Source organism: Aulonocara stuartgranti (genome assembly GCF_965226115.1).
Source record: "Aulonocara stuartgranti genome assembly, chromosome: 12".
Lineage (NCBI taxonomy): Eukaryota > Metazoa > Chordata > Actinopteri > Cichliformes > Cichlidae > Aulonocara > Aulonocara stuartgranti.
Window position 1 is genome coordinate 17,370,608 of NC_138948.1, and position 13,653 is coordinate 17,384,260.

Genomic DNA, 13,653 nt, shown 5'->3' on the forward strand with positions numbered 1-13,653 from the left:
GCCTGTGTGTGACTGTGTTCATATTTCAGAGAAAGACACACAGAAAGATGACATCATCATGGAAAAAAAACGTAAGCGCGTACAGTGCGAGAAGACAGCGACAATATAACTGGTTAACAAGCACAAGTGGTCTCTGGTTTATGTCATACCTTTAGGAGTGTGGATCAGGGGCGGAGCGGGGGGGTGGCTTACGGGGCTTAAGCCCGGGTTGTTTTGTCAGAAGCCCGGGGTATTTTGGAGTGTAATTTTTTCATAGTTAGATGCCTGGCTGACAACTGTATAAAACAAAAAGTACACACAATATTCGAAGCACATAGTGCACACTGTGGGAATTTACGACTGTGCGTGAATCCCCCCCTGATATTGGTATGATCCAAGCTCAGGCACTAAGCGACTGAGCGAGGGGGCGGGGCAGCTGCTGCCCGTGAGTGCGCTGTTGGAGAGACGGAGCCAGCCATACTAAGGAGAGCTTAAGTTTGACCAGGTACCAAAGCAAATCATTCGTACCGTACAAATAATGTAAATATGACGGTGCATCACGAAAGATTGATATCAAACTGATCACTTGACCAATATTACGTTACTCGCTCTTCAAGTGAATCAACAAATGGCAAAATGAAAAGCCGAACAAATGCTATTTTTTTTAGAGAGTCTTAGCTTACGTGTGTTTATTTCATATTTTCAGTTCTTACCCTCCCCGACTAAATCGGTTTCAGTTATGTACTGAAACATAAGAATGGACATTCGAGGGTTCTTTCAAAGAAAAAACTCAGGTAAATGTTATTTTATATATTATGCTTTGTATGTTGTTCAGTATATTTCTATGCAAATCAAGAGGGATTTCAGTACACAGCAGGATATTCACATTTGTAACCAGATATTTACATACACTTTAGGGAGAAAATATAAAACATTTTTACTGTACAACATCAATTTAGAGTAAATTTTTGTTTTAGATAAATATTGAAATATATTTTGAATTAGTTAAATTTCAGAATAAAGAGAGACAGAGCTATTTTTATCACTTTCATCAAATTTAGGAGTACATGTACACTAAATTTATTGTTAATTAATAAGAAAACTCCAGACGATTCCATTCTGAGCTGAAGAAGCTTCTGATAGGTTAGTAGAGTCCATGTGAGTAAACTGGTGGCACAGCTGTGGATGCATATAAGGCAAAACACAGAGCCTGTTTCTGTGACATGGGAAAATCAAGAGATATCAACCAAAACACCAGGAAAAGAACTGTGGAGCTCCATAAATGTGGCTCAAGTTTGAATACAATTTGGTGCCATTTGCAATTAAGAAATACAGATAGTTTCTCTCTTTACTCTTAAAGTTAACAAATATGTTTTTATATTTATCAATCTAAAAAAATAAACATTTAGTCTGATTTGATGTTACAATTAAAAAAGTGTTTTTATCTGAAGAGTAAATATCTGGTTTCAACTGTATATTTGATGATTGTCAGCACAAAGAGGGAGAGAGAGGAGAACGAGGACAGAACAGATATGAACAAGAGCAGGTGAGACACACATGTTAGTCAAATGGTTGTTTACCAAAAGTATCACCGTATCATAGGTCCTCATGTATCTCGTACCTAGTGTTTCTTTTTAGGTTTGTTATTTTTCAAATTCTGTATTCATTAAGTTCTGCAGGCTTGTTTGCACAACAAGGCTAAATAATTATATAAACTTTTCTCAATCTAAATAGTGTACTTTGGTAGAATTAAAAAATAAGTGTAGTGCAGGTCTATGATGATTTTTAGTGCTATCATCTAGTTCTGATTCTGGTTCTGTCTTGGTTAAGTCCTCAGTAGTCCTGATTTTGAACTGTTGTAGTCCTGTTTTAATTCTGGATCAGTTCTGGGTCTGGTTGAATTGGGGTTTAGTCCTCGTGTCTTGATACAGCCCTGACCTTGTTCTGCCTTGCTGCTTAATTAAAAAACTAGTTTAAGGTGTCCTGCACATGTGATATATATTTTTCCCTATATGAAGTCATTCTTTTTTGAACAGAGCCTATTAATCTTTCAGTCATTTCTACCCCCCCCCCCCCCCCCCCAAAAAAAAAAAAAAAAAAAAAATCCCACATGCATACTATTTGGGCTAAGCCCCGGGTGTTTCAAATGTCTGGCTCCGCCTCTGGTGTGGATGCGCACTTCCTTTAGCCTCTACCACAAACCCAAGTCACTGACAGAGTGTGGTTGCACGCGAGTACGAACGAGTACGAACTGGCAGGTTTTTTTTTTTTTTTTTTTTTTCTACCCCTCATTGTGGTTCACATAATTAAGGTAATGAATGATTAATTTACCACAATAATCAATTTATCTTCATGTGTCTAAAGTTTCTATTAAAACGGAGCTTAACGCAGTCTTGCTAGTTGCTTCTTAAATAAGTGAACAAGTGTGACCGAGTAAAAGCATGTGTGCGTGTGAAAACGAGCTTTGCAATTAGGAGGCATGAATTTCACGCCTCCTGAACCAACTGTCCGGCTGACTGCGTCATGACGTCGCTCCATTGGGACCTACCTCACACAATGAGATGTCAAACACACGGAAAACTGGCCTGCAGCAGCACACTGGACGGAGCACAGACTTCCAGCAGGGGCGAAAGACTTTCCAGCCACAGGGTGAGCCATGAACACCTGTTTAGTAAACTGTGAATGCCTTTTGTGCTGATGGTATTTATTTATTTATCTTTGTATATGAGGCCTATTTAGTTTTATTGAATCCTAAGTTTTGTTGTTCTTATTTGCTGGACACATATTGAGGAAAATATGACACAACTGAAAATAACATATTTTCAGTTGTGTCACGTTTCAGGACATGAGATGAGGTGGCCACGCACTGTTTTTCTGTCTCCATGGTGTTGTGGTAATTTGCTTATGTGATGTATTTTTAAAATGGCACACTATAGCTGTTTAATTTGTGCTGTCCTAAGAATACCAGAAAGTGAATCCCGGGCATGATTGCAAGAAACATAAGGAGGAAGGTGTAGTATGTGTATGCTGGCTAGGGGAGGGGGGATGCAGTATTGATGTTTGGTGGTGCTTTGGTGTGTGCTGAATGGAGCAGATGCTTTGATCTTCCCTAGAGACCCTGCTCCTTGCTCCTTCTAAAGCTCTGCCTCTGGTCACAGATATATGGGCAGGGATGGCAAGCCTAAAGCTGCACAGACTAATATTTACTTCTCTTATTGTGAAGGTCTGCTCTAACAGAAAGCACATCCCAACCTTAACCAATCTTAACCCTTGGCAGGAATTACCTAAAGTCAGGGCCAGCCAAATATGTCTTCATTTTCCACAAATGTCTTCACTTCCATAGTGTAAAAGTCTGAGGGATCATTGCAAAGTTACAAACAACTACATCCTGAATATTAAATACGGGTTTTGATTCATTTAAACGATAGTGTGGCTTTAAGTTCTTCAGCTTTTGCCATCTCCGTGTAACCTTATCTGCCCTCCTTTGCTTCTTTTTCTTTGTATCCTGTGTTTATTTCTTCCCTCTTTCACTGCAGTCAACACAGAACAGCTGCTGTCTACTAGAGAGGAAGGAAGTAAAGCACTGGAAAGTCTACTCAGTGCACCAAATATGCAGTGCATGCGTGCGTGTGTGTGTGTGTGTGTGTGTGTGTGTGTGTGTATGTGCATTTCTGGGTCTTGTGTGTGCTTCTGGAGTTATGGATGCATAGCTGCCTAAATGTGGTAGAAAGCGCATCACTCATCCATAATTCATTTTATCCACCAAGACCTGTGTCATGACATTGAGGTCATGATATCATGAAGGCTGTCTGAACAAGACAACTCCATCATGAAAGACTGACGAGCTGTCAAATCACAAAACCTTTGACACCGTGGGATGGAAATATCATGCTCAAGTATTTCTCTATTACAATTCACACATATTAGAGGAGATACTGCAATGGTTCAAGCTGTGATGACCTTTCGTATTTCTTTGTGCTTATTGTAAATACTGCCATGAAGTATCTGATATGTCTAAATAAGAGGAAATTATTAAAAAAATATGTGTTGGCAGACATTAATTATACTTTAAAGCTAATTTCAATTACAAATGTGGAAATAGTATCGCTTAAAAGTTGTATTATTCTTTCTTTATTTTCTGAGATGTTCCCATATGTTTTTCCAGTTTAAAGAAACTTATTTCTGTAAAGGTAAGCTGTTTTTATTTAGAACAGTATTTGAAGAAAAGAAAAAAAACCCTACTTGATTTGGTTCAGCTGACAGTCTTACCAGCTGTGAGGGTATCATCAGCTTGAAGGAAAGCTGAAGGTTTATTTTCAGAGGCGCATAAACGTCCTCATTAAACGTCATATGAAACTGGCCATTATGTTTGATTCATGTGCAAAAATGGAAATGTATGCCCGAGCGTGATGCGGCACAAATCGTAGTGTCCATCACTCTACCTCAGAACAGGAGGTGGCCAGAGTAATCAAGAGCAGCTGATCCCAAAAATCTTAAGTGGTGCGTGGTCTGTTTGAAATTGGTGTATTGGTGTCCCTGAGGCAACATTACACTTGGCTTTTAAATGCCTCTCTTTTATTGACCCAGACTTGACCCAGGCATTAAGGAGTTCTGCGTGCACATTTGCGGTCTGAGAGAGCGAGAGAGGGAAAGTGTGTGCGTGGACCTGTGTGTTCATGCCTGATTCCTCTCAGTTTATCTTTCCTCGGGTGGACAATCATTTTGGCTGAGCTTTCTGAATCCCAGTGCGTTTGTTTGTCTATTTCTGTCTGTCTGGTCAGAAGGGAGGAATATTTTCCACTGTGAATGTAATCAGTTCTAAACAGTGACTCGCTTTAGACCGATGATACAGGCTTTTCACAATAAGCTCATAAGAGTTCAGGCTGCTCTCTACTTCTCTGTTTTTTTTATACAAAATGCAACTCTAACCCTAACTGTGCATGACAGTACAGAAATGGGTTGAGGGGATTAGTTAGGCTTATAGCAGTCTGGAAGGGTCAGAGTGATTAGATTGTTGAGAGACAAATACTGTTCATATTAGAAAAAATGTCAATAGTGTCATCATGCACACACCTCTGAGTGAAAAATCTGGATATGTAGTAATCAGTGTAACCGTTCCTTCCTGGATTTCGAGCTACAAGTGCCCTCAGAAATATAAAAGTGAACGATAAAAATAAATAAAAAATTACTCTAAACAAAGCTGCCACAAGAGTGTTATTTGTGTATTTTTTCAGTTCACCCATTTTTATAGAATAGTATTACAGTTCAGTATATAGAGTTTTTATAGTGTGTTCACTGTAAATCTGGGTGTTGTATATTTGACAAAAAAGAGCTACACACTAATTTATAATTAATGGTATTCAGACCTCTGCTGACCCCAGTTTGGATGAGAATCATTAGGTTTACACACAATAGAGATTTTATGTATGTTGTGTCCCTTGGGGTTGTGTGCATGTGTGTGTGGGTGGGTGGGTGGGTGTGGGCAGCAGCTGGCAGACTATGGGGTTGGTGTCCCTCTTTTATTCACATGGATGATGCATTAAATGTTATTTAGAAGGGCAGATTATGATAGCATTAAAGGGTGGAGCTTGTCTCGGTGTGAGCATGTGTGTTTGACTGCAGGCTGCTAAGCTGTGATCATTAAGCATGTGGAGAGGTGAGCATATGGAGACTGGAATAGACCATTTGACAGAACAAAAGACTGGCAGGGTGTCTGAGGTTTCGTGCTTTAGACCACTCACCATTGTTAGTGTTTAATATTATTATTCTCTAGCTCACAAATCCCCTTTGTTCTCTGTGTTACAGTTTTTGACAGCATAAGCAATTGATCTTATGTCTTTAAACAGTGAGTTAGACCGATGGGTCTAGATTTTAGAAAGCATATCTCCCTGGGACTCAATACCAGTCGTCCTGTTACATGAGAATGGGACAGTGGTACAAAGCCAGTGAGATAAACTGATTTTTTCATTTATATTTCTTTATTTGGTAGTAAAGAGATTAAAATGGCTACCCTAAAACACACTTTTGTGTTGTCATGCTGTAAAGTGCATACGTGATCTGAGGGTTTTTAATGAGAAAACAGATTTCTTTAAAAAGTAGATTAAAACTAGTAAAATGAGCAGTACAGTAATTCTTAAGCATTAGTTCCTATAGTGGCTGTAAGCCTGCTGAATACTATTACCTTACAGGAAGCAGTCCACAGTCAAGCCATAAAGAGATTTTAAAAAGCTCCTGCACAAATGGTTTTGAGCCTTGCATGAAGACACTGGTTGTTGCTCATTGTTGTGGTTGATGCTTAGCTTGCAGTCATAATCAATCTGTCACGGCGCTGATTTGTTGCCTACTTTAATGCCCAAAACACACCATGCCTTCATCTGTGGGCAAAAAATCTCTAGCCTTTTCCTTCATGAATGAACTTTCATGTTAAATATGTTGATAGAAGGAAAAAAACAAAATGTGTTTGTTAGTGTTTCTGTGGCTGATTGTTTTAGGATATAACACTGGCTATTTGGCAGTTTGCACTACTTTAGGTCTGGGAAAACTTTATAGAAGGCAAACAAGGACTTCCTGATTATCTGATCATCTTACTCATAAGGATGCTATTATATTATTGTTTTCACATAATGCCTGATCAGCCATAAAGCCTAAAGTAAACACAGTGCCTTTAGATTTACTGTAAAACTTAGGATAGGTCTAACCCTATCAAGAAGCTTCAGCTCAGCAGTGGAAACAAAGTTAATGACTCTTCCATCTTTGGTCCTCCCAGGAAAAGCTGCTCTTTTGTTTCCTAGCTGTACTGTAGAGGTATGCGCTGTCAATGTGGGAATGTTTATTAGCAGGATAATGAAAAGCATCTTGTTTTTATGTGCGAGTGCGTCGTATGTGTTTAACGGCATACTATATGTGAAATGTTAGCCTGTTTACTCCATCCTTTGGTCTTTTCATCTGAGATATCTACACTCTTTTCTTTTTCAGTCTTTTAGACCCTTTACGCCTACACTTTTCCATGCCCATTTTATATCCAACAGACTTAAGACTTTTTCTCACACTTCAGCTTCCCTCCTCTGCTTTGATGTTTGTTGATTTTTGAGAAGTCATTTTTTGATTGTGGCCTATGGTTGCTGTATCTACCACTGCCACAACCAGAGTTATGACTTGGCAAGATGTGCTGACTGTGTATTTGGTCAAGGCCAAGAAAGGAATGGGATGAGTATTTAATTGAGCCACTACTATGTCAGTATAAATATAAAGTCAATATTGATCTGTCTGGGGTAAAATAAGGGGGCACGGACAAAAGCCAGCTCAGAATGAGACGAATTGCTGCTCTCTGGACATAAATAATGGAGGTACTGATAAATAAATAAGTGGGAATGAGTGTGCTGCACTTAGGAGTTCTATCCCTTAAGTATAAAAGAAAAATATTTATAACTATTTTCCAAAATGTGCTGAGATTATAGTATAGATTATGTAATTTAGTGCTCAGTTTGGTAAAGCTTGTTTGCCTAATTATTAGAGCGGGGGAAGTTGATGCAGGTCACAGAAAACACAGTAGATTTACAGATTTAAAGCCATGGATGAATATCTACTTCTCTTAGATTGTTTCTAATGAAACAACAGTGTTGCAGTTGTTAAACAACCATCACACACTGACTTAAGGCAATCTTGACCTTATACAGTCGCCATTATTAAATGACCCCTGAGCGACCTTTGCATTGATGCCTTTGGAATGAATTCCCTAGTCATGATATGGTTACACTGGTTCCACCTTAAACGAAGCTGCCTGCAGGACTGAGTCCATGTTCCCAAAATATCTGGATGAAAGATAAACTGTCCCCTCTCCTGTGCCTCTTCTTCCTCCCCTGATCATTTTCTCTGTGTGCGCAATGCTCCCACTGTCTTTTCCTTAATCCTCCACTTTGCTCCCTTCTTCTCCCCTCTTGTTGCCCCCCCGACATCCCCCGCCACCTGATTTTTTTTCTTCTGTTGTCTCCTTCCATACCCCAATCTCACCCTTCATGTTATCTCCACTCGTTCACCCCTCTTCTGTGTTCGTCTCACTCCACCCATGGGTGATTTCCCCTCCTCTTTCTCCTCCCTCTTCCCTCTCATCCTAACCTATACCCGTTCTCCCTCTCGCCTCCCTCTTTCCCCTCCTCCACCTTTCCCCTCCCATCTGTCATTAACTAGTATATAAGAGCATCACATCCCTCTGTACCTCTCTCACACACACAGTGTGTTTGCTGGGAAGGGGATATTTCAGGGGAAACTAGGAATTGCACAGTCCACCTGCCCGTGAAGGAATTATTTTCCTTTCTGGAATTTCCATTAAAGAGGTACAGCATTTACCTTCATTTAATTTCAGCAGGAAATATGCTATTACTAACATTTAGGTGTGTGAAGGTCTTCTGGTAGTGTTTCCTGAAGGGTAATTTACATATTTTAAGCTACTGAACAACTGCAGCATTCTCCAGTGTATGGTGGTTTAAAATAACATTCAGTGAAGCATTTAACTCTTTTTTGATTGTAAAATGTTTGATGTCTTATTTGTTTATTTTTACTTAAAATGTGTTTATTTTTTTTATACCGAATAAGTCTAAAAAGGTAATTTTGGGACTTATTCAAATACATAGTTATGAATTTAGTTGTGAACTGTTTGAAACTATTGTATGAACAGTTTGATAAACAGTTTTATGTATTTTCTTTATCTTTATTTATTTAATGTTTGGCAAATGTGTAATGTGCAAATGTTTCTGCACCAATAATAAAACATCATAGCTGTGAGGCATGGTAGAGGGAACATCATGGATTTGGGGCGTTGTGCTGCCCTAAATGGCCTGTAAGCAGAGATTTTACAGTTGCATATGATGTCTGTGAAGGTTCTCAGTCATCCAGGTCATCATAGTCTTAGGAGCTTGGAAAGAAAAGCATCTGGACTTATATAAGTTGCTGACGTTTCACCTCTCAACGAGAAGCTTCTTCAGTTCTAGGGTCAAATGGTGGAGAGTCCCAGATTTAAGCCCTTTGGGAGTTTCCCCCCACGAGGGACAGTGGACCCCCTAATGATTCTCTACCTGCATATGATCTGAACCTTAGGAAATGCTCAAGTATCTATCTATCTATCTATCTATCTATCTATCTATCTATCTATCTATCTATCTATCTATCTATCTATCTATCTATCTATCTATCTATCTATCTATCTATCTATCTATCTATCTATCTATCTATCTATCTATCTATCTATCTATCTATCTATCTATCTATCTATCTATCTATCTATCTATCTATCTATCTATCTATCTATCTATCTATCTATCTATCTATCTATCTATCTATCTATCATTGCTGCACAATAACAAATGTTTTTGCTTGTCTTTCATGTCTTGTCTTTTCCTAGATCTTGGATCAAAATCTTACCCCTCATCAAAAGCTAGTGATATTTTTATTGTCACTTGATCTGCATAATATATTCCGGCCATCAGCATCACTTGTGAGCCAGATCAACACTGAACAAGGAAACCATGACCAGCAACTACAATGTCACTCTCATAGGTCCTGCCCCCTGGGGCTTCAGGCTGCAGGGAGGAAAAGACTTCAACATGCCCCTCACCATCTCGAGGGTAAGATTAAAGTGCCCATACACACATGCATACACTTAAATGTGGATAACCAGCATTGTCTTCAGGGTGATAAAACAGCATATATTTATTTTGTGACAACGCAACCATATACAGTCATTCTTCTCAGAACCCTTGTGCTATTTGTACTATCAACATGTCTTTACTACCTTTCTTCATTTCTGTACCCCTCTTGACTGAACCCCTCAGCCACACCCAAGACAGCTCAGCTAAATCATATGCCATCTGTCATGTATCGACCACACATGAAACCTTTTCTCGCTTTCTTTACATTCCACTTCACTTTGAGTGTCTGTATTGAAATTGCAGCAATCAAAGTTCTGGCACACAAGTCTTGGCATCAATCCCTCTGCGTGAACAAGTAACTTGATGGTCCCTTGGTTTCCCTGCCTTTCAGTGTCTACTCGTAATATTACCTCTTATTGCCTCCCTCCCGTCTCTTCTGTTCATTCACACATCAGCGTTACCGCATGGTCACATCCACATATTCACAGAGTATGCTTTGCTCATTACTGTAACTGGATTGTGATCTTAAAAGATGCAAATCCTTCCTAATGTTGTTCAAGCTTCTGTTCTGCTCTGCTGCACTGTGCAGTGCCCTCAAACACACACATGTAATGCATTTACGCACACAAAAGTCACACAAAAGTCACCAAAACTGGCACGGTACAGACTTATAGCAACATGAGCCTGATGATGAATGGCTTACTAGGTTCTGTGCCAATCCCCTTTGGGGCCATTCTGGGTTGCCATGTTTGTGTTATTACTTTGGATGTGATACTTTTCCCACTAACTGAAGCCATGTGAATTTTTTAACCACGGGTTTGTGTGTGTGTGTGTGTGTGTGTGTGTGTGTGTGTGTGTGTGTGTGTGTGTCTGAGAGTGCAGGCATGGACACAAAATGTTGGAAGACACTGTATGTAACTGAAAGGAAAAAACTGAAAGAATCCAGAAATAGGACATACAAATAGAAACAGACATCTTGTAAAATAGCAGCATTTTAAATTGCAAAATGCTACAAGAACTAATCTTGTATGAAATTAGTTCTTTTGTGTAGAGTTGGAGTTAAAAAATAATGCATAATGCATTGCAAATGCTGCATTCCAAAGAAACTGAAAGAAAAGATGAAGAAACTCTGATGCTGACATTGATTATTGAAGACTTGAAAATATGCAAGCAATAATTGACGATCCCGTTTGACCGTTACTCCAACATCACAGTGAAAGTTGTGTGATTTAACAATTTAAGATGCCTTGCGAGCTTGTTTTGTTATTTTCCTTCTCTTGAGATTGCTTTGATGTTGAGAGATTCTTAAAAAGGTGTGAAACAACTATTGTCTGAATCCTACAAATACCAATAAATTGTAAAAGATTTGGGAATACTCAAACTGACTCAAGTGGGCTCCTTATTTAGCTTTGTGTCTCTAAAAGCAGATAAATGCAGATTAGCAGAGATGAGGTGGAGATGGGGGGTGGGGTATGGGAGGTGGTATTCAGTGCACGTAAATAATGCTGCGCACAGTTTACACAGGCTGAACTTGAAGAAGTGATGGCAGGCAGTCAAACACGTCACTCAGCAGGTCATCTATCTACATGTGCTTGTCTGACCCTTTGATTTGTATCATACCTCTCTATAACTTCCTGTTTGTTTTTCTCTCTTGTTATTTAAATCTATGCGCTTCCTAATTCACTTTGTCAGATGTTCTTATGTAACACTTATCTGACTCGACGTGGACGTACAGTTTGTAGTCATTCGTTTTAGAATCCATGCAACTCTTAATCTAATCAGCTCTGTTAAACTGGGTCTATGACGATAAGGGCAGTGCTTCTGACCGCCTATTACTGACACATAAACATGTATACCAGTGCACACACATACTACTCTCTGCCAGTCTAACCATAGAGCTGGTTCTGAGAGGAGACCACAGAGTATGGGTTATTAGAGAATCCTGCACAACTGCCAGACCACAGTTACTCTTGCAGCTGCTGTTGCTAAGCTCTATAAGCATGTGAATATACAGTTTGTTTAATTTATGGCACTCTGTAGATGTAAAAAGTACCAGTGTTCAATACATGCCATTGCATCATGGCATGTATGTCTTGAGGTTTCTGCCCATTAGCTATTGTTTATGCAACTTGTCTTCACATCTTCTTATACCTTTTTTTTCTTTTCTAGTGTTTAAAAACAGTTTTATAAGGGGCTGAGACTGATGGTGCTGCTCTGCTAAAGACCAGTAAAACACTTTACAATGGCTTCCCTTTTTGACATGTCTGGAGATTGCGAGAAGGAGGTTTAGATACATGCAGAAAGTGTGAAAAACATGGGTTGCAGCATATTCCTCAAGTACATTTATGTGTAGCTTTCTGCACCTTTCCAATATTACTTATTTTCTAAATAATTGTCATACACTGTAATGCACAACTGGGCAGTATAAGCCTTATTTACAGTAAGAGTGAATGGTTGAGCCCAACGAGTGTCTGTTTATATGCTTAAAGAGAGTAATGGAAGCTGTATCATTATGGTTACATGCCTGTTTATATAAGAACTGGACTACCTTGCTCTTTTGTATAGCAAACATTTGGATTCAGATATCTAATAGATATCTCGCTGAAAGGATTTTGGAGAAAATAGCTTGTGGAAAATCTCAAGCAAACCCAATTAAACCCATTTACTGGGAAATCCATTTACTTCTTTTATTGATGCGAAGAGACAGAAATACCCACCAATGGTACTATTCTCAGTTAAATTTACAACTCAGTGAATAAATATTTAAACCTTTCCGAGGGTAGTCCATTTACAGAATCCACTGCTAAAATAATTTAAGGGAAAGCAACCCAGGGGAGGAGATGCATTAAGCCTCTAAGAATAGATACATCATCTCACAGGTCTGCCCTCACAAACACACCCACTTAACAGGAAGACTGGTCACAGAGCTGTACCCCTATTTTAAGCTGTACTTACTGCATTTGTGGTATCACAAAGACACAACAAATACAAAAGCAATGCTAGGATAGATTTTCCCTCCTTTTTTGTGAACAAAATTTATACAGCAGTGTATTGTGTGTCGATTATCTCATTTTTATATTGTATTTCTTTAGTAGAAGTCTTCTTCTTTCCTGCACATTACTATAATAATGGTGTGAAATGACTGGCAGTGTGTGTATGCCATCTTTGTGTATATGCACTAGATAAACATAGCAATCTGAAGAGTCTATAGTACTGGCAAAACTCTACAAGGTATAATAAACTTGGTTTATTTATCACCATTTGTGCCAAATATATATATGTATGTATGTTAGAAATATGTAACTGTATATGCTTGGTCTAACAGAGTGCATCCTTCTATCATAATGCTTAAATAGCGGGATTCTAGTTGTACAGTGAGTACATCAAAATGAGTAGACAGCCAATCTATAATAAAACCTTTTCATGGAAGAATGCAGTTCCTGGAATTGAATCAGTGATGGCCGCCTCCTGCTTCCCTAGAGATGCTTTTCAACAGGCGATGATAACAACTGACCACAGGGATGGGTCTATTTCAAAGATGTTTTAGTTCTATACATAGTTTCTGTCTTTCTTCCCTTCCTCCTATTCCTGATTTAATGTCTTCCTCCTACAGAACTTGTTCTTAAACTCACATCATCACCAGGGGCCTGCACTATGGAGAAAGTTCAACATACCCAAGATGTATTTTTGTTACCAAACCAAACTGCCCTGGCTGATAAAGCAGAGCTGCAAATCTATATATGAGCATATTTATCTACCCATTAACATGAAAGTCAAACTGAACCAAAAAATTCTCTATTATTCTAAGCAAATGTGATAAATGGTAACTACAAAAAGATTTAAACAACACAAATGTTGGAGTAGAAGCCAAGATGGAAAGTTGGCAAAAAGATGCTGATTGTGTAAACACTTAAGTTATTAAGACAGCATTATCGAGAAACCTGTCAGTTAATCACAATAAAACCAGTATTTTTATGTGATATAAAAGTGCAATGTCACAATATCAATGTTATATGAAGTACACATATGG

The 13,653-nt window shown here is 38.8% G+C and overlaps 1 protein-coding gene and 1 long non-coding RNA gene across 7 annotated transcripts in view; both read left to right on the top strand.

Moving 5' to 3' along the window:
- Window positions 1-173: 173 nt before the first annotated feature.
- Window positions 174-2,045, top strand: LOC309718831. The gene is made up of 3 exons (XR_014280090.1): window positions 174-484; window positions 686-773; window positions 1,472-2,045. It is a non-coding gene; the product is annotated as an uncharacterized lncRNA (long non-coding RNA).
- Window positions 2,046-2,150: 105 nt separating this feature from the next.
- The window catches only part of LOC309719041 (PDZ and LIM domain protein 5-like), a 70,142-nt gene continuing 58,639 nt past the window's right edge, over window positions 2,151-13,653 (top strand). For 5 of the 6 annotated variants that reach the window (XM_082554815.1, XM_082554817.1, XM_082554818.1 and 2 more), the window contains exons 1-2: window positions 8,199-8,312; window positions 9,377-9,599. In XM_082554815.1, coding sequence (XP_082410941.1) covers window positions 9,501-9,599 — 99 coding nt within the window. In that variant the 5' untranslated portion in view covers window positions 8,199-8,312; window positions 9,377-9,500. Of the gene's footprint in view, window positions 2,629-8,198; window positions 8,313-9,376; window positions 9,600-13,653 lie in introns of those variants that run through there. The other variant, XM_082554816.1, reaches the window with a different exon arrangement.